Source organism: Rhinoraja longicauda, chromosome 7 (assembly GCF_053455715.1).
Source record: "Rhinoraja longicauda isolate Sanriku21f chromosome 7, sRhiLon1.1, whole genome shotgun sequence".
NCBI lineage: Eukaryota > Metazoa > Chordata > Chondrichthyes > Rajiformes > Arhynchobatidae > Rhinoraja > Rhinoraja longicauda.
The window spans coordinates 44,655,036-44,681,058 of NC_135959.1; the positions used below are offsets into that span (position 1 = coordinate 44,655,036).

Sequence of the window (26,023 nt, forward strand, 5' to 3'; positions counted from 1 at the left end):
CACTGAATTAATGTCCACATACCTCGACTCCATCCTATCCACTCTGGTTCAATCCCTCCCTACCTATGTCCAAGACACCTCACATGCCCTTCATCTCTTGAACGACTTCTGTTTTCCAGGCTCCCACTCTCTCATCTTTACTATGTCTGAAGAAGGGTCTCAACCCGAAACGTCACCCATTCCTTCAATCCAGAGATGCTGCCTGACCCATTACTCCAGCATTTTGTGTCTATCTTCAATGTAAACCAGCATCTGCAGTTCCTACCCACACATCAGTAGAGTTGCTGCCTTACAATGCCAGAGACACGGGTTTGGGGTGCTGTCTGTACGGAGTATGTACATTTCCCTGTGATTGTGTGGGTTTTCTCCGAGTGCTCCGGTTTCCACCCACACTCCATAGAGATAGGTTTGCAGGTTAATTGGCTTTGGTAAAAATTGTAAATTGTCCCTAGTGTGTAGAATAGTGCAAGTGTATCGGTGATTGCTGGTCGGCGTGTACATGCTGGGCCGAAGGGCTTGTTTCCATGCTGTATCTCACTAAAGCCACAAAAGCTTTTCACTGTACACATGACAATAATAAGCCAAAGTGAAGTAATTACAAAGATCTACCGCTACCGTATCAATACTACTTTATAACTAAACATTTTTCTGCAGTAATTATTTAAGTGAGATCTATTAACATTAATAACATACCTCAATTGTTAACAGGATAATCAATTGTTCATAAAAGGGTCTGTGCCTCCCAAACTCTGTGTTGAAAGCAATCATGCAGGCATTGGTCACTATTGCCACGCCATTTATTAGATCCAAAACAGTCAGCCAGTGACCTGTGAATGTGGAATTTTAGATGTTTATCATTAGTAATACTCGCAACACTATATTCAATTATTCATGATGAGGAAATAGAGTCATACAGTGTGGAAACAGGCCCTTCAGCCCAACCTGCCCACGATGACCATCATGCATTCAGCCTGCATGAGTGACCGGAAAATCATCTTGGATATTTACCTTCATCTTCAGTTCAAGAAAGTGGTGGTGAGCTGTGCGAGTTACATGACAAGTGGGATAGAGTCACACAGCATGGAAAATGTTTTGGGTCAGGGCCTATCTTAATTGTAGCTGAATTATAGAGTCATACAGTGTGAAAACAGGCCCTCAGCCCAATGCCCATGCCGGTCAACATGCCCCATCTACACTAGTCTCACTTGCCTGCATGTGGCCAGTAACCCTCCAAATCTTTTATATCCGTGTGCCTGTCCGAATGTCTCTTAAACGTTGTGATAATACCTCCTTCAACCACCTCCTCTGACAGCTCATTCCATACACCCACCATCCGTTGTGTAAAAAAAGTTGCCTCTCAGTTTCCTATTAAATCTTTCCATCATCACCTTAAACCTATGTCCACTGGTTCTTGATAAAGAACCTCTGGTCAACAAATGTGTAGGATGTAACTACAGATACTGGTTTACAGCAAAGATAGACACAAAATGCTGGAGTAACGCAGCGGGTCAGGCAGTATCTCTGGAGAAAAGGAATAGGTGACGTTTCGAGTCATGACCCTTCTTCAGACCTGGTCTAGACCCAAAAAATCACCTATTCCTTTTCTCTACCGATGCTGCCTGACCCGTTGAGTTACTCCAGCATTTTGTGTCTATCTCTGGTCAATAAATACTATAGATTGCTAACAGAGATCAAGTAATTTATTTTCTGACTCATTGTAGACTGTACTTGTAATTATAGAACCTATTGATTAAGAAATTTAATTAAGTATTTGATTATTTCACAATTAAGAATTATTGCTTAGAATTAATTAATTAGAGTCTTACATGGGACAGAGAATAGTCTTACAGCGGCACAGTGGCACAACTGATAGAGCTGCTGCCAGAGACCAGGATTCGATCCTGACCTCGGGTGCTGTCTGTGTTCTCCCTGTAACCTGGTGGGTTTCTTCAGGGTGCTCTGGTTTCCTCCCACATCCCAAAGACATGGGGGTTTGTAGATTAATTGTCCATTACAAAATTGCCCCTAATGTATAGAGAGTGGATGAGAAAAGTGGGATAACATAGAACTAGTGAGAACGGGTGATCGATGGCCGGCGTAGACTCGGTGGGCCAAAAGGCTGTATCTTTGAACTAAACTAAAGTAAATTCGACCATATGACATAGGAACAGAATTAGGCCATTCGGCCCACTTGATAATGGCAGATGTATTTTTTCCTGCTTTCTCCCTGTAACCTTTGACGCCCTTAATAATCAAGGACCTTTGACTGTCTTGGCCTCTGGGATGGGTGACCCTTTCCCTGGCTAAAACCCTGGGGTCGGTGGTCATTGCCCAAAGCTGGAATCGCCTCAGGGTGGGAAGCCAGTCTCCCTGCTGCAGCCTTGGGGCGATGGTCAATCTTCAGTGGCACCATGGCGCAGTGGTAAATTTGCTGCCTTACAGCGCCAGAGACCCGGATTCGATCCTGACTATGGGCGCTGTCCGTACGGAGTTTGAATGTTATCTCTGTGATCATGAGGATGTTCTCCGGGTGCTCCAGTTTCCTCCCACAGTCCAGAGACATACAAGTTTGCAGGTTAATTTGTTTCTGTAAATTGTAAATTGTCTCTAGTTTGTAGGATAGTGCTGGTGTATGGGGTGATCGCTGAATGGCATGGACTCGGTGGGCCGAAGTGCCTGTTTCCAGGCTGTATTTCTAAACTAAACAAAAATATTTAAAACTAATATGTTGCTTTTCTTATAAAGTTGATTACAATCTTTGATTACAAGTATGGACCTTAATGAAGATCATAGTAAGTGGCTTAACTTTGTTCTAATTAGTCTGGATTGCATGTAGAAATCAAAAAGATTAAAGATGAGGGTACAGAATATTACTTTTCAGGTGAAAGTGTCTTCCTGTGACATTATCTAGCTCATGACTTCATTGATATTTATGTTCAGTGGCAAGGCAACTTACTCAATGTTAGTGGGAGCGAATTTCAAATGTCCTTTCCTTTTACAATTCATAAAATATCTTACCGATATCCTGAGCCATAAAGGCAATGGGGCGTTTGTACATCCATAGCAGACGCTTGGCATCCACGTGCACGTCGAATAAAATGGTTAGAAAGAAAAGTAGTGGTGCCAGAGGGAATGAGATTGAAAACAACTGAGAAGAAAACAGGGATTTGATGAATCATTTACTGTTAAAATAATTACCGTTCAATATTGACATTCCATGACAGGTATTAATATTAATCAAATTACAAGTGTATTATTAGGCTTAAGGAAATATTTTCCTCAACACACTCTATTCAATATCCTTTTTAGTTTAATTTAGAAATACAGCATGGAAACAAGCCCTTTGGACCACCAACTCTACGTCAACCATCAATCACCCATTCACACAGTAGTTCTAAGTTATCCACTCCCTACACACCAGGGGTAATTTCCAGAGGCCGATTAACCTACAAACCCGCACATCTTTGGCATGTGGGAGGAAACTGGAGTACCCAAAGGAAACCCACGCGGTCACAGGGAGAACGTGCAAACTCCACACAGACAGCACTTATTATTTTTTTCCTTTGAAACCCTCAACATTTCCTTAGTATTAAACACTACTAGTCTTGGAATTAATATTTTGGTTAGATCTACAATTGTTGCTTGAATACAGATGGTGCAGTCTAATCACCAGCAGTGATCACCAGTAGGGGTGGCACAGTGGTGGAGTTGCTGCCTTACAGCATCAGAGATGCAGATTCGATCTGACTCTGGATGCTGTCTGTACGGAATCTACGCTCTCCTTGTGACCAAGTGGATTTTCTCCGGGTGCTCTGGTTTCCTCCCAAAGCCGTGCATGTTTGTGGGTTAATTGGCTTATGTAAATTGTTCCTGCTGTGTAGGAGAGAACTGATGAATGGGTGATTGCTGGTCGGTGTGGACTTGGTGGGCCGGAGGATCTGTTTGCACTCCGGATCTCTAAGCTAATCTCTAGGACAATTCTGGTCAGTTTCCCAATAAATTTTAAGAGAATAAAGAGATAAGAAATAAAAACGAGGAAAAGACAAACATAGGAAAAAGAGAAGGCCTCGCCATTATCATAAAAATCATACTTTTGCAAGTTTGCAGTTGTCATTTGCTTTAACATCATATGTTTTATTTTAACAATATATTTAATCATACCATTTGGTAGCCGTACTGTATGACCTTCTCAGTATATTCGTCCAACGTGAAGTCTCCGAGATCTGGTTTCCGGTATTCTTTAATAATATAATCATCCACGGCAGATAGCATGGACTGATTTTTTGATGGTGAAGCCAGGCTTTTAATTCTCTTGATTTTATTCTTCAATTTCTTCAACCATCTACAAGGTAGATAAATGATTAGCACAATAAAATGCACATGCTGGTACACAGTATTATCCAAATAAGTCCCGAATCTTGCTACTTCCCTATTCCAGGGCACAAAACTAGTATTGAAAAGTAAAATGTGATTTAAAAAAATTGCAGATGCTGGTTTATGCCAGTTGTCTTTCTGTTTATACCAGTTGTATTATAAAGTGGTCTTTCTACTGACTGAATAGCACACAACAAAAGCTTTTCACTGTACCTCAGTGCACGTGACAATAAACTAAACTGAAACTGAAACCAAATATAGACACAAAATGCTGGAGTAACTCAACAGTCAGGCAGGATCTCTGGAGAGCATGGATACGTGACATTTTGGTCGGGGCCCTTTTTCACACTGAGGAAGGGTCCCGATCTGAAACATCACCTATCCATTTCCTCCAGAGATGCTACCTGACCCACTGAGTTACTCCAGCATTTGTGCCTATCTAAAGAGAGCATGATTTGACTTGGGCAACAGGAATAATACGTTGCAGTCTGATTGATTCAGGTAGTAACACGAGTTCAACTTTACGGTATTCAGAAAACCCCTACAGTATTGTTAAATAGGTGAGATTATTTTAAATATATATATATTTTGGGAGCATGCTTGACAGTTTAATAGAAATTTTGAACTTGAGAATTCATTATAGCAGCTGCAGTTTAAGAACAATATTTAAAAGTTACTTCATTATAGGATATTTCAATCAGTTGGGGGTATTATAGAACTTTCAACAGTACTGCACAAGAACAGGCCCTTTGGCCCACAATGTCTGTGCTGAACATGATGCCAAGACCATTGCTTATCTGCCTGCACATAATCCATGTCTCTCCATTCCCTGCATGTCCATGTACCTATCCAAAAGCCTCTTAAATGTCATTATCATATCTGTCTGAGACATCACTCCTGGTAGTGCATTCCAGGCACTCATCGCTCTGTGGAAAAAGCTTGCCCTGCATCTCATTTCCACTTTGCCTCTCTCACTTTAAAGCTATGCCATGTAGAGTTTGATTTTTCTATCCTGGGACAATGGTTCTGATTATCTACCCTATCTATGCCTCTCATGATTTTATTCCGCTCAGATCTCCCCTCTACCTCCAGCATCCAGAGAAAACAATTCAAGTCTACCCAACTCTCTGTAGCTAATATACCCTAATCAGGCATCATTCCAGTAAAATTATATTACGTTATAATTTTATATTTCTGGTAGTTGTTTTATTGGATGCAAAATGTTTCTAAGTTCTATTGGGGAACAGGCATTCCTGCCAGTACCCTGGCCAATATTGTGGGTGGCAAAGTGGCGCAGCTGGTTGAGCTGCTGCCTACCAGTGCAAGAGACAAGGAAACCAGAGCATCCAGGGGAAATCCACATGGTCACAGGGATCCAAACCTCGGGTGCTGTCTGTGTGGATTTTATACGTTGTCCCTGTGACCGCATGTGTTTCTTCCGGGTGCTCTGGTTTCCTTCCACATCCCAAAGATGTGTGGGTTTGTTGGCTAACTGGACTCTGTAAATTGCCCCGACTGTGTAGACTCCCTATGAAAGTGAATGTGAAAGTGGGATAATGTAGAACTAGTGTGGGTGGGACAATCGATGGTTGGTTTGGGCTCGGGGAGCTGTAGGGCCTATTCCACCAATCACTCAATCAACCAATCCATCCATCCCATCCCATCCCATCCCATCCCATCCCATCCATCCATCAATCAATATTTCCCTGTTTTCACCATAGACACAAGTAACATAGCAAAAGTTCAGCCCAAAATTACTTACGGTATTAAAATATCTGATATGAACTTGGGACCCATTTTAAAGATCATGAGTATAAGAACCTGAACACTAAGCTCTGACACACAATTGTTCAGTTCCCCACAATTATCTTCAAAGTCAGGTAGTCCAATCAATTGAAATAACTCATTATCCTATAAATAAACAATTAGAAAGTAATTGGTTAGTAATTAAAATGTCAATGAAACCATATTCTGCCAAGATTTTCTGCATTCCATTACCTACCTTTCTAAGAAATGCAATATAAAACAGTGATGAGTAACTGTTAGCAAAATGGAATGCAAACAGTTTTAATATCAACGCGTCTTTGTATTCGGTCTCAGTCCTGTAGTTTTCTGTGAAGAAAAGAACAGCCTGTCAGTAAAAACTGATTCAAATCAGCTTCAGTGAAACATTTTCATTTCTTGGCAAAAAGTAAATTAATTTGGATTAATTTGGAGCCAGTGAATGTAACATGTTTGGATTTTCTGAAGGCATTCCACAAGATGCCACATGAAAGATTGCTGCACAGGAGTTTATGGGGTTGAGGTTGATGTATTAGCAAGGATAAAGTTCATAAGCTCATAAGTCATAGGAGTACCCTTATAGACACAAATTGCTGGAGTAACTCAGCGGGACAGGCAGCATCTCTGGAGAGAAGGAATGTGTGACATTTTGGGTCGAGACCCTTCTTCAGACTAGAGTCAGGGGAAAGGGAGATATACTATGAAGCAATGAAAACAATCTGCCAGAGGAGGTAGTTGAGGCAGGTACTATTGCAACGTTTAAGAAACATTTAGGCAGGTACATGGATAGGATAGGTTTAGAGGGACATGTGCCAAAACCAGGCAGATGGGACTAGTGTAGATGGGGCATGTTAGTCGGCGTGGGCAAGTTGGGCCAATGGGCCAGTTTCCATGCTGTATGACTCTAAAAAGAACAAAGGACTTCACATGAGTTGCTGAAGATTTGTCATTCATATTATTTTTCTTTATCCATTTCAAATACACTTAAAGACCATTTTTCTCTTCCTTTCTGCAGCCTTGCCATCCATATGATTTACACTAACAAACCAACAGAACGTTCCCAGTGCTGCTGTAGTAATAAAGTAAGATGAATTTGTGTAATTTTTTCCCGTTCAGTGTGATAATACATTACTGATTATTACACCATTTCATCTTCAGAGTGGGACAGAATCCGTGCAGAACGGGCGGCACGATGGCACAATGGTAGAGTTGCTGCCTTACGGTGCTAGGGACCCCGGTTCCATTCTGGCTAAGGGGGCTGTCTGCTCAGAGTTTGTACATTCTCCCTGTGATCTGCGGGTGCTCTGGTTTCCTCTCACACTCCAAAGATGTGCAGGTTTGTGGGTTAATTGCCTTTGGTAAACTTGTATGTGGAGAGGATGATTCCACTAGTGGGAGAGTCTAGGACTGAGGTCATAGCCTCAGAATTAAAGGACGTTCCTTTAGGAAGGAGATGAGGATAAATTTCTTTAGTCAGAGGGTGGTGAATCTGTGGAATTCTTTGCCACAGAAGGCTGTGGAGGCCAGGTCAATTGATATTTTTAAGGCAAAGATAGATACTTGATTAGTTCGGGTGTCAGGGGAAGGCAGGAGAATGGGGTTAAGTGGGAGAGAGAGATCAGTCATGATTGAATGGCGGAGCAGACTTGCTAGGCTGAATGGCCTAATTCTGATCCTATCATTTATGACATTATGAACGTTTAAATTGTCCCGAGTGTGTGTAGGATAATGTTAATGTGCGGGAATCGCTGGTCGGCGTGGACTGCCAAAGGGTCTGTTTCCGTGCTGTATCTTTAAACTTAACTAAAAAAACTAAAATAGAATAAAATCTGTAAGATGGTTAAATTGAACATCTCAACTTCAGAGGAAGTAGATAGTAAGGGATTTAAGATTCTCTGCATTAAAAATGCTGTGGTTTGTAAATTAACACGTTCTTACTCATGGCCACTCAAAGAAGAACTGAGATAATTGTTGAAGAGCATTAAAAATATACATATACTTACCCCAATCTGTCATTTTAATCGCAATTATATGATATATCTGCAACAGAAGATTATATGTTAAAAAGTGCCAGAAATTGCTTTATCTCCTTATACATGACAATTATATCCTTATAAAATACATATTCATATTATATATATATATCCATAATTCAATCGAGATGTGAGCCAGAGTCATACAACATGGAAACAGGCCCTTCAGCCCAACTCATTCATGCCTTCCAAAATGTTGCATCTAATTCCAATTTTCATGTTATGGAATTATAGTTTTGTTGAACAATTTAATTGTTATATTAGGCACTAACAGGCCAGTTAATGCCCCAGCCACACTAGTTCCACTTGCCCAAGTTTTGGTCCATTATCCTACCCATGTACCTGTCCAAGTGTCTTATAAGTGCTGTTATAGTATCTGCCTCAACTACCTCCTCTGGCAGATTATTGGGAGAATACATAGATTGATAGATAAATAGAAATTATAAGGAAGAATGAATCAATACATCATTAGAAGGATAAATTGAAAGCTTACCTTTCCCAGGATTATAATGGACACCACATTAAGCAATGAGGCACCAACTGTGGTCAACAAAAAGCTGATAAATGTGTTAGAAGTTTTCATTCTAATCCTGGCCCAGGTCTTGTAAGTAACTACTCCAATGACACTGAGAATTACTGCAAAGACCTGCGTAAATACAAAGCGCAATTAGGTATCTCAAGTAAATGATTGGTGATCTCCTATATTTTCAGTCATTGTCTGCAGTCAACAAGGTCACCTCAGTGGACTTTGAGTCATACAGCACAGAAGCAGGCCCTTTGACCCAACCCGTCAATGCCATCTAAGTAGTCCCATTTGCCCGCCTTTGGTCCAAATACCTCTAAAGCTTTCCTGTCCATGTACTTGTCTAAATGTCTTTTAAATGTTGTTATAGTACAAAGGATTTTACCCTGCGTCAACTATCTCCTCTGACCATATGTCCACCACTCTCTGAGTGAAAGAGTTGTCTCTTTCGTTCCTATTAAATCTTTCCCCTCTCACCTTAAACCTATATCCTCTGGTTCTGGATTCCCCTACCCTGGGTAAAAGGCCCTGTGCATTCACCCTATCAATTCCCCCCATGATTTGGCATTGAGCCCCTCCTTGGGACTCCAAAGGAGCAGCATAACATATCTGAGGGGTGCTTACAAATCTTCCAGCTCTATTATCTCCATTTTGCAATGGTGGAGAGATGAATAGATCTTCTATGTTGTAGCTTTCTGTGGATCAGCAGGACTTGTGTGTTAAGTCCAAGCCCAGGAGTAGTGTAAAACTTCAAGATTCAAGAATGCCTGTACTATTTAAGTCTCTTTATCCCAATATTTGTCCTCCCGAAAGCTGGTGGGACCACAATGCAAAGGTCGCTGTAGTCAGATACCATATCTCCCCATAAATGTTCGCACCAAATGACCACAACCATCACTCCTTTAGACTACTGGGAATCGATTAAAAGCGTGTATTTCTGTGAGGATTCACATGGGTATTGGTCTCATATTTGGGCAGTAATTAGTTTATTGGCATTTGTGCTGTCAAATAAAAATGAAAACTTCTGAAAAGTGTGCCCTGATAAATACCCCATCACCAACATTAAATTTTGCAAGTTATAGTTTGAATGTATAGAGAAATAAGCAGTCATCAAAATTACATCAGGCAACTGAACTATCCTATTACCAACTAGAGAGCGGCCCTGACCTCCCATCTATCTCATTGGATTCCATCGGACTATCTTTAATCAGACTTTACTGGACTTTATCTTACACTAAACATTATTCCCTTCCTCCTGTATCTGTACCACTATGGACGGCTTGATTGTAATCATGTATTGTCTTTTCACTGACTGGATAACACACAACAAAAAACCTTTTCACTGTAATTCAGTTTTTTTTTTAGAGATAGAGCGCGGAAACAGGCCCTTCGGCCCACCGGGTCCGTGCCGCCCAGCGATCCCCGCACACTAACACTATCCTACACCCACTAGGGACAATTTTTACATTTGCCCAGCCAATTAGCCTACATACCTGTACGTCTTTGGAGTGTGGGAGGAAACCGAAGGTCTCGGAGAAAACCCACGCAGGTCACGGGGAGAACGTACAAACTCCGTACAGACGGCACCCGTAGTCAGGATCGAACCCGAGTCTCCGGCGCTGCATTCGCTGTAAGGCAGCAACTCTACCGCTGCGCCACCGTGTTCACATGACAAAAATAAATTAAACTAAACAGTTGGAGAGTGGGGAGGAAACTGGGAGGGATTATGTTTGTCATATTTAAATGGAAATTTAGCTGCTTGGTATTGACCATTATTTTATTAACCAAGGTTGCAGCTAAGGAGCAGAAACAAGGAACTCCAGATGCTGATTCACAAAAAAGACACTGTGTGCTGGTTCAAAACAATGATAGGAATTGATTTATTTAAAGATATAGCATGGAAACAGGCCCTTCAACCTATGCTGACCATCGATCCCCTGTTCACACTAGTTCTACGTTATCACACTTTCTCATCCACTCCCTAAACACTAGGGGCAATTTACAGACCCGACCCGAAACATCACCTATCCATGTTCTCCAGAGATGCTGCCTGACCCACTGATACCTCCAGCACTTGGTGTCTTTTTTTGCAAATGAGCATCTGTAGGTCCTTGTTTCTACATTTGGACAATTTACAGAGGCCAATTAACCTACACACACGCACGTATTTGGGATGTGGGAGGAAACTGGAGCACCCGGAGGAAATCCATACAGTCACATGGAAACGTGCAAACTCCGCACATTGGGCAGCACAGTGACACAATGGTAGAGTTGCAGCCTTACAGCGCCAGAGACCCGGGTTCGATCCTGATTACAGGTACTGTCTGTTTGTGTGTTCTCCCTGTGGCCGCATGGATTTTCTCCGGGTGCTCCGGTTTCCTCCCACACTCCAAACACACACAGGTTTGTAGGTTCATTGGCTTTGGTAAGTTGTAAAATTGTCCCTTGTGTGTAGGATTGTGCTAGCATAAGGGGTTATCGTTGGTCGGCACGGACTCAGTGGGCCAAAGGGTCTGTGTCCGCACTGTGTCTCTAAAGTGTAAAGTCCACACAGACAGCACCCGAGGTCAGGTTCAAACCCAGGACTCTGGCGCGGCAAAGTAGCAGCTCTACCTGAACACATCCTCATAAGGTTGTTATCTATCTAGTTGAAATGGAAGTGTTGGGATATAGGAGATATTTCATCAGTAAAAGAAAGGAACGAAAGGCATAAATAAGGAACAATATTTACCATGAGCATTCCCACCAAAAATGAAAGAAGCATCTTTGCTCGCCTCAGTGTACCTGGGTAGTAAGGTTCATCTTCACCAGTAACTAGGTTCTAGAGGATAAATGGATAAACACATGATACTCAGTTTACTGAAACTGTTGAGTTGCTTTCTTTTCCCATGCAAAGATAAAATCCATAATCAACCCCTGTAATATGATAGATTCAGAAATGTCAAACTCAACCAAAATGTAAACTCAAGTTGGAGGCATGTTTAAACACAAAATGTTGGAATAACTCAGCTGGCCAGGCAGCATCTTTGGAGAAGATGGGTCGGGACCCTTCTTCCCGACATGAAATGTGCACCTATCCATTTTCTCCAGAGATGCTGCCTGACCCGTTAAGTTACTCCAGCATTTTGTGTCTATCTTTGGAATAAACCAGCATCTGCCATTCCGTTTTATTACATTTGCAGGCATGTTTCTTCTGAACTGATTTATTTCCATGAAGGTTCTAGAACTGCAAGAAATGCAGGATCTTATGGAAAATTATCCAACCACGACAGATGTACCTAAACTGGTAGCTTTGGTTACATTATAGTGCGGAATGAAGATGAGATGGTTATTTTACATTAGACGATAAATACAAAACTTCACTTTGAACAAGTCAGAGTAACTACCTCTATGAAACATTCTCATTGCACTGGAAATGATTTGTTCTGAAAGTTAAGCGATTAGTATTCTAATTAAAATGTCACTCGATATTCATTACACAGTGTGCAGTAGAAATCACCTAAATTCAAATCAATCAAATAGCCCTAATGGCTATTATCTAAGTAGCTAAGGCAGGAAAGGATACAGATGTAGCTGTAAACAAATTAGCTAACATGGAACTAAACTAATAAGCTTCAAGCGATTAAAAAATTCACCCATTCCTGAAAACAATCTCGACAAAAGGAAATAGAGTCATAGAGGCAAAGAACCTTACAGCATGGAAACAGGTCCTTTGGGCCAACTTGCCCATGCCGACCAAGATGCACATTCTGTGCACGCCCCATTTGCTCGCATTTGGCCCATATCCCTCTAAACTTTTCCTATCCATGTACTGTCCAAATGTCTCTTAAATGTTGTTATAGTACCTGTCTCAACTACCTCGTCTGGCAGCTCGTCCATATACCCACCACTCTGTGTGAAAATGTTGCCCCTCAGGTAGCTATAAAATCTTTCCCCTCTCACTTCAAACCCATGTCCTCTGGTTCTTGATTCCCCAGCTCTGCGTAAGACTGTGCATTCACCCGATCTGTTCCCCTCAATCTTATACACATTTATAAGATCACCCCACATCTTCCTGTATTCCAAGGAATAAAGTCCTAGCCTACCCAACCTCTCCATATAGCTCAGGCCCTCAGGTCCTGGCAACAGGTATACTTTATTGAAAAGTTTATTATTCAAACCAGATCTCCAGATGGATTTGCAATGATGGTATAATGTGAAGCAGGCTAGAACAATCTTGCAGTTTCTAAACCATTTTAGGTTATCCCTTACAATCATTGATGAAGATGGATGACAGCCAAAACACAAAGCCTCAATCAACTTTGAAGAGACATCCATCTCATTCATACCCACCCAGACAAATATTTATTTGAGGAAAATTGGATCATCTCAATGCATTTCTTTCCCCACAGTCCCATCTTCCTCCTCCCCAACTAATCATTATTACTTGGATGATCCTAATACTAATGCAATTAATTTTGATGTTACATATTATTTTCTGTTTTAGGAAAGGGACAATTCTGAATCATGCAGCATGCCAACATATCTACTGATTTTATGGATCAGCAATAAGTTTGGAGTGAAAATGACAAGAGGAAAAGCAGATTCTTCTATATTCTTTAAGTGGAAGATCTCCCAATTCTTTAAAAAACCCCACACAGGTCAGAACTACTTTCAAGAAATTTGAACAGCAGATGATATTCCGTTAGGAAACTTGAGAGATTTCTCTCACAGAGAAAGAAGAGGAATGGGGTCTTTGTGAAAAAAAACTAATTGTTGTAAGTTTATAACTAAAACTTGCCTTGGTTTGGAGAGGATCTTCCATTTAAAGAATCAGAAAGAAAGATTATAGATAGCAAATTTATCTTTTGTCTACAAGACTAAGCTGACAGCTAAATGCCTTTGTACTCACTGTCTCTTTATTTTCAAACATATTAAATATCCTGATTATCAAAACGTAAAGCTGAAATCAAAAGACCATTGAATTTTTCCTTTAAATTTCTCAAAGGGGTCAGTAAACAATTATATTTACCATTTTCCACAAAATCTACCTATGGGGGATTGCACGGCAGGCGATGTCCCTGCCCCTGACTCGTACTGTTGCCACGCCACGCTTACTGGAGGGCACGCCGTGTGCTGCAGGCAAGTACTCACTATGGCTTTCAGTGCAGCAAAAAAACGACACTCTTTGCTTCGTCATTTTCTTCTATTTTTTTGTTTGGAACGACTTCTGTTGTGGAACAGTTCGCCAGTCCTAATGAGAGGGTGCTGCAGTTCAATGTTGCGGCTGCACTTTGCTGCAGCTCGGCTTCCCCCAGACCCTCTGGTTGGTCTTCTCCCATCAATGCGTCTCCGGCTCCCTCCCGGTGTTCCAAGTATCCTGCAACCTCTCCCCGTTCCTGCGCTCCTCGCTCCTTCAGGTTCGGCGCCCCTGCACCGTGCCTTGCTTCCTGCGGCTCTTCGACCCCTCGCCGCTCCTGCTGGCCCTCCTGCCCTTCTCCCCACTCGCCATCTCCGTCAGCCGGGGTCCGCTTCCACTTGGCTAGCGGTCAACACCTCGAGGCTGGGGCCGCCGAGCAAAGCCGTGGCCTGGTCCTCCGCCTCGGCTCCCAGCACCCAGCGCCTAGCCCAGCTTTCGCTGCTGTTCAGCCTCCGCAGCCGATTGGCCTCCCCGGCTCCTCTTCCTCATCCTCTTTGGGCTCGATGCTCCGCTCCTCCTCCTCTTCCACCGCCTCCTCCTCCAAGGCCGTCGATCAGGGCTTGGGCCCTTTACCCTCAGCCGGGTCGTCGACCTCCAGTGCTCACTGCTTCTGCCCCTGCAGACCCTCCAGGCCCCTCGGCTCGGGTTCCTCCCGCTGCTCCTCTCCCAGCTCGCTCAACCCCGTCCTTTCCTCCTCCTCCTCCTCTTCTTCTACCCCCACTGGCCGGTCGGTGTCCCTCTGCTTCTCGGCCTTGTTCTCCTGCCTCCCTTCCCGGCCGCGTTTCCCCTTCTCCCACCGGCTGGCCAGACGTCTTCCCAGCTGCTTCTTGCATCCGCGGGCTTGGCAGCCCTTCTCCTGGTTCCTCTTCCTCCGCCAGATCCTCCAGCTTCCTCATTTTTTACAGCACAGAAATTGGCCTTTTGCCGGCTTTTTAAAGGTAAGAATGTACCTGTTGCATGTGTTGGTAATGTATGCCGTAAGCTGCCATGTCCTTCAGACAGCTTGAGCGACTCCGTGTGTCATGCACTTTGACCCTACGACCTTACGTGCAATCCTCCTATCATTCATGCATTTCATTAATTGTAAGTGCTTCATTATCTGAGAGCCGGAGAATGAATTATGATCAGATTCTGAAGAGTTATTCTATTATAGTTCTTGGTCATTTTATGGAAAAACAGGATCACTTGGTTCAAGAATAGCTTCTTCCCAACAACTTCAGATTCTTGATCACATCATAATATCAATCTCAACTATCAACTTGATTGGTAAGGGTGTCAGTGGTTATGGGGAGAAGGCAGGAGAATGGAGTTCAGAGGAAATGGTCGATCTGCTATGATTAAATGCTGGAGTAGAAATGATGGGCCGAATGGCCTAATTCTGCTCCTGGAACCTATGAACGTCTCTGGACTGTCTTCGGTTCCACTGTGCAGTATCATATAGTGAATAATTCCACATGTTTTTAATTGGGTTGGAAAGATTTGGTAAAAAAAAGTGTATTTTTATTGTATAGACATCCATACAATATAAATAGTGCAATTATTAATCCTCAAAACAGACAATGTGATGCGTGTGATGTTGAAAAGAAAGGCCTTATTTATATTTATGGTGCACTAAATCCAAGTTTGTGAATTTATAAACAATACAACTACCTTTCTCACAGACGTTCCATAAAACTCAGGTCTGGTTGGCTCATCATTTTCAAAGTTGTCAACATCCCATCCGTACACCAATTTTGCATTGACCCGTTTCCATAGTTCCACAAAAACAGTTCCTGAAAACAATGGCACACTGTTGGGCAACTTGACAAATGAACTAAACACGAACCTCCCATTGACTCCATCTATTCACGCTGCCTTGGCAAGGCCACCAGCATAATCAAGGACAAGTCTCACCCCCATCACTCCTTCTTCTCCCCTCTCCCATCAAGCAAGAGGTACAGGTATGAAAATGCACACCTCCAAATTCAGGAACAGTTTCTTCCCAGCTTTTATCAGGCAACTGAACCATCCTATCACCAACTAGAGAGCGGTCCCAACCTACCATCTGTCTCATTGGAGACCCTCAGACTATCTTTAATCAGACTTAACTGGACCAAATCTTTTAGTAAATGTCATTCCCTTTATGCTGTATCTGTACATTGTGGATGGCTTGATTCTTATCATATACAGTCTTTCCGCTGACTGGAGAGCAGGCAACAAAAATCTTTTCACGTGCACCTCGGTACACATGACAATAAACTAAGCTAAACTAAAGAATAGCACAGCAAGCCACAGCCCATCGAGTCTGCACTGGCTCATTTATAGAGCAATCAAGTTAGCTCTATTACATTCTTTCCTCATATCCCTAAGATGTTATTCCCTTTCTAGTATTTATTTATTTATTTTTCTGTGAATCTTAACATCGAATCAGTATCCCGCACCCAGTGGGAAGTGAATACTCACTCATTGCCTTGAAGCTTTTCCTTATATTACCAATTTATTTTGCAATCATCTCAAATCTGTCCTCTGTTTGCCATTAGAAGTTGATTTTCTGTTTAGAGTTTACGGATACAAACAGGCCTTTCAGTCCACCACCGTCAATCACCCGTTCACATGAGTTCTATGTTATCCCACTTTCTCATCCATTCTCTACATACGAGGGACAATTTACAGAGGCCAATTAACCTACAAATCCAAATTTCTTTAGGATGTGGGAGGAAATCAGAGCCTCCGAAGAAAACCCACGCAGTCACAGGGAGAACGTGCAAACTCCACATAGACAGTACCCGACATCAGGATTGAACCCAGGTGTGAGACAGCTCTCCCAGCTGCGCCACTGTTCTGCCCATATGTATACTTTTATATACTTCTACAAGGTCATATCCTAACCTCCTCTCCAGTAATCTCATTATTAAGTCATGTATGAATAATATCCAAAAGTATCCAACAGCTGTAAATATTTTCTCCATCTTCATTTCATTTGGGAAACTGATAAAAGTATGAGAGGTTATTCTTTTGGTTTTACTTGCTCACTATTGAGTTCATTGACAGATTTCTTACCCCACAGGCAAATAATAAGACCAAACCATGGTGTGGCATCATTATCCAAGGCAGACTGAATTATTGTAATGTAATCGCCCGAATACACTCTGTGAGAAACAGAATGGGAGAATAATTGCACTCAAAGGAATCATAAGCTAAAATTAAAAACATTAATTAGTTAAAAATAAAATATGAAAGAGTGATGATTATTCTATTTTTAGATAGACACAAAATGCTGGAGTAACTCAGCGAGTCAGGCAGCACCTCGGGAGAGAAGGAATGGGTGACGTTTCCGGTCGAGACCCTTCTTCAGACCAAAGAAAGGTCTCGACCCGAACCGTCACCCATTCCTTCTCTCCCGAGATGCTACCTGACCCGCTGAGTTACTCCAGCATTTTGTGTCCACCTTCGATTTAAACCAGCACCTGCAGTTTTTTTTCCTACACATTCTATTTTTAGATGATTAGTAACCAACAGTTAATAAGCAACATTAAATTGTAAATAATTTGAATTTGATCTTCAATTTTTTTTTAATAAAGGGAATGAAAATTGATTGGTTTTGCATAAACAAGAAGCATATGTTCAGAACAATGTAATATTCTAGAGTTTATAATATTCAACGTTTGTTCATATATTTTTTCAAAAACAAAGTTACAGAATATTTTTAAATATATCTGCAATGAAGTAATTAAAATAATTTGCTGTTTTATTTAGCTAAATCTGCAGCAAGAATGCATTTAAATGTGCCACCATTAAATTGACTAAATTTACAGCATGCCACCCAACTGAAAATTACTTGTTTATTCAATGTCTTTATTTTCCACCCATTAATCAATCTTTAAGCCATTGCAATATTTCCTAATTGTATAATCTGGTAATTTTATACAAAGGAAGTCAAACGGGAGAGTACAAAATATTTTTAATGTTTTGGAAATAAATGAAGATACTGACACTTCCCTGGCTTACGTAAACTCGTACTTACGTAAACAGTTCTGTACTCAGTCCCCAGTGCAAACAAGGCAGTTTGTAATTTCCACAACACTGTACGATTACTCCAGATTATATCGGAAGCAAGCCGGCAATGGTGGTGATGCTCACCCAGAAGGCCGTGCACTGCAGAAAGCGGCCCCACGGCGAGAAGGAACTCATGCCAGCAACGGCAGTGGTGCTTACCCAGAAGGTCGCGCATTGTAGAAAGAGACCCAGATGACCGCTAAGACAGTTAATACTCCCAGTGAGTTATTTCAGGCAGGCAATAGGGATAGTACTTCCAACACACATAAAATCTGACTTTATATAAAAACTCACAGAATGTAACCCTGAGGTAAATCAAGGAGTGCCTGTACATTGACAAAATTTTGATTTAAAGTCAAATACTTACTGGAATGTTGCATTGTCCCAGATTTTAGTAGCACAGGTTGTATTAAGTGTCCTCTCAATTATTTTTCTCCTTCCACCAATGTTATGACATGCACTTCTGAAATAAAACAGCACAAAGTTTGGTTAAATTTACGTTGATACATGGTGATTTAGCTATCTGCGTACCCAACTCACTTGCAATCATTTTTTTTCAGAAATAAACTTTACTCAGAATTTTTAAAAATGTATACAAAACAAAAACTGTATAAAAACTCTTCATATATTTGCAGTATCCATACATTCAATCATGGTATACTCAATAGTATATTTAAACTAAACCCCTTGCCACTCATGTGACCCCCTGGGGTGAAATCCCTTCAAATAAGGGGTGTCCCCACCAGACTCTGCCTGCCAAAGGCCAGCAGTGGAAGGACCCTAGACTGTGGTATTCCTCTACAGAGCTGTTGGCTGCACCGCTTCATTGCATCCCTCAGCACGTACTCCTGCAGTCTGGGTTGGGCCAGTCAGCAACATTCCCTGAGGGCAGCAAGACGACGCAGCAGTTAGTGTAGCAGCCTCACAGGTCCAGGAACCTGGGAGCAGTCCTAACCGTGTGCTGTTTGTGCAGAGTTTGCACAAACTCTCCAGAAAAAGACAAAAGTGCTGGAGTAACTCAGCGGGTCAGGCAGCATCTCTGGAGAACATGGAGAGGCGACATTTCAAGTTGGAACCCTTCTTCAGACTGACCATAACGTAGGTACACAGATCTGTTACTATCATACTGGGGAAGAGTACCAGTGGACACAGGTCAGTTATAATAACACTGGGGTATAATACTGAAGGACATGGGTAAGTCACTATAACATTTGGATACAGTACCGGTGGACACAGGTCAGTCATTATAACACTGGGGTATAGCACTGATGGACACAGGTATGTCAATATAATACTGGGACATAGTACTGGTGGACACAGGTCAGTCACTGTAATACTGGGACATAGTACAGGTGGTCAGAGATCAGTCACTATAACACTGGGATACAGCACTGGTGGATACAGGTCAGGCACTATTCAGATACAGTACTGGGGGATAAGGCAGGCACTATAACACTGGGGCATGGTTCTATCTCTTTTACACAGGTACAGCACTGGTGGAAGCACACATCTCTCACTACAACACCAGGATCTACTACTGGAGGGCACAGGTTTGTCACTTCAACACTGCAGAAGACTTCAAGCAACCCCCATCTTATGGATGTGTTTCTAGAAAACCATTTGTATCACGATTTTCAGTTACGCAAAACTCTACTGGAAGTTATTTCCTCCCAAGATTAGCACAACTGTGGTTTCAGTCCGGGAGATATGGGGGACTTAGAGATTTTTGCTTTTAACCACAGTACTTCTGCAGCATTACACAACGACTTTTAGTTTAGTTTAGTTTAGTGATACAGCGTGGAAACAGGCCCTTCGGCCCATCGAGTCTGCGCCAACCAATGATCCCCGTAAACTAGCACACACTACACACTAGGAACAATTTACAATTTTTACCATAGCCAATTAACCTACAAACCTGTACATCTTTGGAGTGTGGGAGGAAACCGGAACACCCAGAGAAAACCCACAAGGTCAAGGGGAGAATGTACAAACTTGGTACAGACAACACCCGTAGTCAGGATCAAACCCGGGCCTCTGACGCTATAACGCAGCAACTCTACCGCTGCTCCTCAATGGGAAAAATGTTTTTGTAAAGTTGTAAATATATCATTCTACAGTGCATTACAGATTGAGGCATAGTAACTTTAATTATTTCAGGCTATTGCAAAGTAAATCAGGGGTGCACTTGAGCACTTTTTCTGAAGTAGACAGACACTGGGGGAGAAATTAGTCTTCGGTTGTTATCCACCTGTGGGATCAAATTGGTCAAAAGAAGAGGAGATGAGGAGGAATTTATTTCTCTAGAGGGTGATGAATCTGTGGAATTCATCACCATGGACGGATGGGGTGGCCAAGACATTGGGTATTTTTAAACCACCACTAATCACTGCTGCACACTCAAGTTTGCAAACCTGAAAATTACCTATTTCCCCCTTCTCTCTATTTTCTGTCTCATAAACAATCCTTTGTCAGCCTCAGAATAAAAGGAGGCAGATTTAGAAAGAAGATGAGAAGGAATTTTAGTCAGAGGGAGGTGAATCTGTGCAATTCATTGGGTATTGCTAAAGTGGAGATTGGCAGGTTCTTGATTAGTAAGGGTGTTAAAGGTTATGGGGAGAAGGCAGAATGGGGTTGAGAGAGAAGAATACATTATCCATGATTAAATGCAGAGCAGACTCGATGGGCTGAATGACCTACTTCTGTTCCTGTGTCTCATGGTCAGTATTATAAGCCAGTACCTCATCATTTGCTTAGCATTAGCAACCAAAGACCGAGTTATTTCAAATTACTTAAAGTTGATGCAGAATGTCAATTTTTACCTCAGTATCTCCACAGAGCTGTCCACAATTTTTGCCATCTCACTTGGCGAACACAGCTCTTTATAGTTCTTTTCGCGAAAAGATTCATCCAGTTTATAGCTGGCATTGAAACAGTTTATACTGCAAGAGAATGTATAAATAGACTGAAGAGTTATAGTTTAACTTAACATGTTATGCTACAATGCTGAGAACTATATTCTGCACTCTGCACGTCTCCCCTTGCTCTACCTATTGTACTTGAGTTTGACATTTGACTTGATTGCACTTATGTATAGTATTATCAGATTTGATTGGATAGCATGCAAAACAATGCTTTTCGCTGTATCTTGGTACACCTGACAATAATAAAACTAAAACTACAGAACTGCTTGGAAAAAGGATCTATATATTTACGAAGTAACTTCCATGACTTCCCAAAACCTGCTGGAACTGCAGCCACTGCTTAGTTTAAGAAATAAGGGGGTGGCACAGTGGCCTGACAATGCCAGAGACCCGGTTCAACCCTGACTACAGGTGCGGTCTGTACAGAGGTTGTACGTTCTCCCTGTGACTGCGTATGTTTTCTCCGGAAGCTCCGGTTTCCTCCCACACTCAAAAAATGGGAGGTTAATTGGTTTCTGTGAATTGTCCCTAGTGTGTAGGATAGAACTAGTGTGCGGGTGATCAGTGGTCGACACGGACTCAGTGGGCTGAAGAACCCGTTTCCACATTGAATCTCTAAGGTAAACTAAACACAGGAAACAATTTCCACAGATGTTGAGGGCTTGATAATGTTTTTGAAGGATTGAGTTGAGAGATACGTGCTTGGATATTGAAGAAAACCTCTCCAATTAGAGTCATTGAGCCACACAATGTGAAAACAGGCCCTTTGGCCCAACTGCCCACACCGACCAATGTCCCATTTACACTAGTCCCACCTGCCTGCATTTGGCCTATATCCCCCTAAACCTGTCCTATCCATGTACCTGTCTAAATGCTTTTTAAACATTGCAATAGTCTCTGCCTCAACTACCTCCTCTGACAGCTCGTTCCATGCACCCACCTCCCTTTGTGTGAAAAGGTTACCCCTCAGATTTCAATAAAATCTTTCTCCCTTCACCTTAAACCTATGGCCGCTTGTTCCTGATTCCCCTACTCTGGGCTTGAGACTCTGAAAATTATTTGATATAGTGACATAATGTCCACCAAGAAATTTTATTCTGGTGGACAACTTTAGCCCAACTGTGAGCAATGAACCTCAGATCATCTTCAGAGGATATAATTCAGTATCTTGATACAAAGATAAATGCTAGCTACATATCAAATCATTCCATCTAGTAAAATAGCCAAGTAGGATACCAATCCACAACTTCAGTCGAGAGCAATATTTTCACCAGTGGCGTTTTTCACCACACGAGGGCCTGGTTGAACACCCATCTGAAAGACAGGGGTCAATTGTGATCCTTGAAAAAGTTAAAAGTATCATTCCTATTAAATGAACCACAAACAGCAAAGGGCCCAGCACAAATCCCTAAGGCACAGCATGGAGAACATAGAATGGAACAGCCCAAGAATGGCCCCTTCGGCCCACAATGTCCATGCCGAACACAATATCAGGTCAAGTTCATGATGTTCACAAGATTGAGATAAAAGGAACCACAGATGCTGGATTCTTGAGCAAAACACAAAATGTTAGAGGAACTCAGTGGGTTAGGCAGTATTTGTGGAGGGAATGGTCAGGCAATGTTTCAGGTTGGGTCTGAAGAAGGGGCTTGATTCAAAACATTGCCTGTCCATTTCCTCCAGAGACACTGCCTGACCCGTTCCTCAAGCACTTTGTGTTTTGCTCAAGTTCATAAGCTTTGTGTTTTTGGTGGAAAGTAAATGAGAAAATTACAATACCTGCAATAAAGGCCATAAACAAATATAGCTAAACCAAGTAATGCAGGAAGAATCAGAGAAATTAGAAGAGTTTCCATCACAGCAAAATAAAGAGCAATCTTTTCACCAAAATAATTTCGAATTTTCCAAAGGGGCTGGAATTTGAGGTAGGTGTTTGCCCACAAGTTATTAAGCTCTGTCCTTGCATCAGTAGGTCCAACTGTCGTTAGATCTGCAAAAAGAAATAAGGCCACTCACAGCTGAGGAAAAAAAGCATTTCTGCCCATATTAAACAATGAAAGCAACATGAAACATTTTCACTTAGAAAATTCACACCGCAAGCCAACAGGAAAACAACAATATTTTACACTCTGTTTACAGATTTATACATTTATAAAACATTATTTGTTACTTGTTTTATTTTGACATTTTTTGTACACTTGTGTTGCAATAATGCATTATTTTAAGGAAAAATGCTCAGAAATTGGTTTGGATTTCATCCATTTTTGGTATACTTTATAAATTGTGACACGAGGACTGTTGCAAAAGAAACCAATATGGACGTTTACTCCCCTTAACAGAGAAAACCGACGCATGTCACAGGGAGAACGTACAAACTCCGTACAGACAGCACCCGTATGCGGGATCGAACAAGGGTCTACGGTGCTGCATTCGCAGTAAGGCAGCAACACTACCGCTGCGCCACCGTGCAGGGTTCTTCGCATGACTATGAAGGCCCATTGTGCTGATGGCATTGCGGAGTCGGCCTGACCAAGCATGGCCAAGCTGTCATCTGCTGCTGCTCCACCACTGTAGGCCGCCTGTGTTCCGGACACTCAGCCACTTGGAGCGGTGACCAGTACAGCCAAGTCCCAGGCTGTTGTAGGGCCTCCAGTGGCCCGCTCCACCATCGAGACGGTGCACTGCCTCCTGCTGAAGGTCCGCTTACTGGCCCTCCGTCCAACTCCTTCCATTCTAGGTGGGCGAGCTGGGCCTTTAGGGCTGGTTACCGTTTGCGGCGCAGGTCCTCTGTCCACGGTGGGCGAGTCCCCGGTATGCAGCGTGTGAGCTGGGCATTCCAGGCAGGTTCCAGTCTAAGGCCCAGGTCCTCTGTCCACGGCAGATAAGTCGAGCCTACCTGGTGGGTCCTCCGTCCGCGGTGTGCAAGTCCACAGTCTTTTACCCAGGGTAGGGGAATCAAGAACCAGAGGACATAGGTTTAAGGTGAGTGGGGAAGGATTTAATAGGAACCTGAGAGGTAACTTTTTCACACAAAAGGTGGTGGGTGTATGGAACGATCTGCCGGACGGAGGAGGTTGTTGAGGCAGGCACTATCGCAGCATTTAAGAAACATTTAGACAGGTGCATGGATAGGATAGGTTTAGAGGGATATGGGCCAAATGCAGGCAGGTGGGACTAGTGCAGATGGGACATGTTGGTAGGTGTGAGCAAATTGGCTGAAGGGCCTTTTTCCACATAGAGTCTATGACTCTACGTGAAAAAACAATTAATCAAAAGTGCAAAGTCAAAAAAAATGTCCCGTCTATGTAGTTCAAAGCCTATTTTGAGGTTGTGATGTTTGATGGTTGAAGGGGAGCAAGTGCTCCTGAACCTGGGCGTTACAGTTTTCAGGCTCCTTTACTTTCTTCCCGATTGCAGGAGTGAGATGAGAGTGTGACCTACAAAACAAATAATAATGCAAGAATCTCCAAACCACAGTTATTGCCGGCAGCTTTTCTTCTACTGACCAGTGTTTTGCAGAGGTGAAGGTTGACTTGAATCCTCATCAGATTGCCAATTTGCTCTGTCGTGCAGGGTGAAAGAAGATCTGAGTGCCTTTTTCATAAGAAGATACGGTAGAGCAGGGACATTCCTTGAAAAGGTTTGTTTGCCTGTTGCAAGAGTACGAGACTTCAATAGAATACTCATGTAGGATTAAAAGCAAACATATATGCATTATTATTTTCATACGTTATAGGAGCATTATAAGGCATTCGGCCCATTGAGTCTACTACACTATTCAGTCATGGCTGATAGGTCTTTGCCTCTCAACCCCATTCTCCTGCTTCTGCCTTTATCATCCCATGCAAGAGTTTTTCTGCCTCAAAAATACCTAATAAATAGGCACAAGGAATTGCAGATGATGGTTTACAGAAAAGAACACAAAGTGCTGGAGTAACTCAGCGAGTCTTTGGAGAACTTGGAGAGGTGACATTTCATACCGAAGAAGGGTGCTGACCCGAAATATTACCTATCCATGTTGTGCAGTGGTGCTGCCTGACCTGCAGAGATTTGTTTAGTTTGGAGATACAGCTTGGAAACAGGCCCTTCAGCCCAATTGTATAATTGTCCCTATTGCATAGGATAGTGCTAATGTACGGGGATCGTTGATCAGCACGGACTCAGTGGACCGAAGGGCCTGAATCTGCACTGTATCCATCGCCTAAAGTCTAAAGCCTAGAGAATCCAGAGAAATAACACATTGAAACTGGCCCTTCAGCCCACTGAGACCACGCCGACCATCGATCACCTGTTCACACTAGTTCTGTGTTATCCCACTTTCTCATCCACTCCCTACACAATAGGACATTTCATAAGAGTCCAATTAACCTCCAAACTCGCACATCTTTGTGATATGGAAGGAAGCCAGGGCACCCGGAGGAAACACATGTGGTGACAGGGAGAACGTGTAAACTCCACACGGACAGCACCCGAGGTCAGGTTCAAATCCAGGTCTCTGGCGCTATGAGGCAGGGGCTCGGCCAGCTGCGCCACTGTGTGTCACCCTGACTCCAGCACTTTGTGCCCTTGGCTGCTAATTAGTGCTGGACGACTTTAGTTGTTCTTCCTCTGTTGGAAGAGCTGTTTAATCTCAGGTGGGTAGTTCCACTATACAACACAGTGCTGGAGTAACTCAGCGAGTCAGGCAGCATATCTGGAGAATATTTTTGTTTTGGGTCGAGGCCCTTCTTCAGGGGAGTTAAATTGTTTGACAACCTGGCTAACACAGGCTAAGGCGGACTGAGCATAAGTGTTCAGTGAAACGATTACCTAGTCTGTGCTCGGTCCTCAAGGTAGGCATAAACCAGCACCTTCAGTTCCGCCCTACACATTAAATAACAGGTTCACTTTGACAGAGTGAATGTGGAATTTCCTATCATGGACGGTTTGCTAACAGAAGAATAAAAGTAGGAATATTGTTCAACGCATGTTTCAGTGCTGAGCAAGTCAGACTGGTCGTCACTATATTTCCCAGGCAGAGCCATGGTATCATATTGTTTTGAAAGAGAACACCTTATGCAGTTGTGTTGCTAACCTGCGGGCAGGTGTCAACCACATGAGATAAACAACACTTAAAAAAACAATATTTCTGTCATAACCAATCCAAGGTCCAAATATTTACAGGTTAATTTGAATG

At 42.5% G+C, this 26,023-nt stretch overlaps 1 protein-coding gene across 1 annotated transcript in view; it reads right to left on the bottom strand.

Moving 5' to 3' along the window:
* The window catches only part of LOC144595625 (anoctamin-7-like), a 38,741-nt gene that overhangs the window by 5,849 nt on the left and 6,869 nt on the right, over positions 1-26,023 (bottom strand). Inside the window, exons 4-16 of the mRNA XM_078403206.1 lie at positions 22,627-22,837; positions 20,746-20,865; positions 18,294-18,389; positions 16,931-17,019; positions 15,542-15,663; positions 11,444-11,533; positions 8,683-8,835; positions 8,160-8,196; positions 6,377-6,486; positions 6,137-6,285; positions 4,162-4,342; positions 3,019-3,148; positions 694-827 (exon numbers count right to left, since the gene is read on the bottom strand). Coding sequence (XP_078259332.1) covers positions 694-827; positions 3,019-3,148; positions 4,162-4,342; positions 6,137-6,285; positions 6,377-6,486; positions 8,160-8,196; positions 8,683-8,835; positions 11,444-11,533; positions 15,542-15,663; positions 16,931-17,019; positions 18,294-18,389; positions 20,746-20,865; positions 22,627-22,837 — 1,622 coding nt within the window. The remainder of the gene's footprint in view (positions 1-693; positions 828-3,018; positions 3,149-4,161; positions 4,343-6,136; positions 6,286-6,376; positions 6,487-8,159; positions 8,197-8,682; positions 8,836-11,443; positions 11,534-15,541; positions 15,664-16,930; positions 17,020-18,293; positions 18,390-20,745; positions 20,866-22,626; positions 22,838-26,023) is intronic.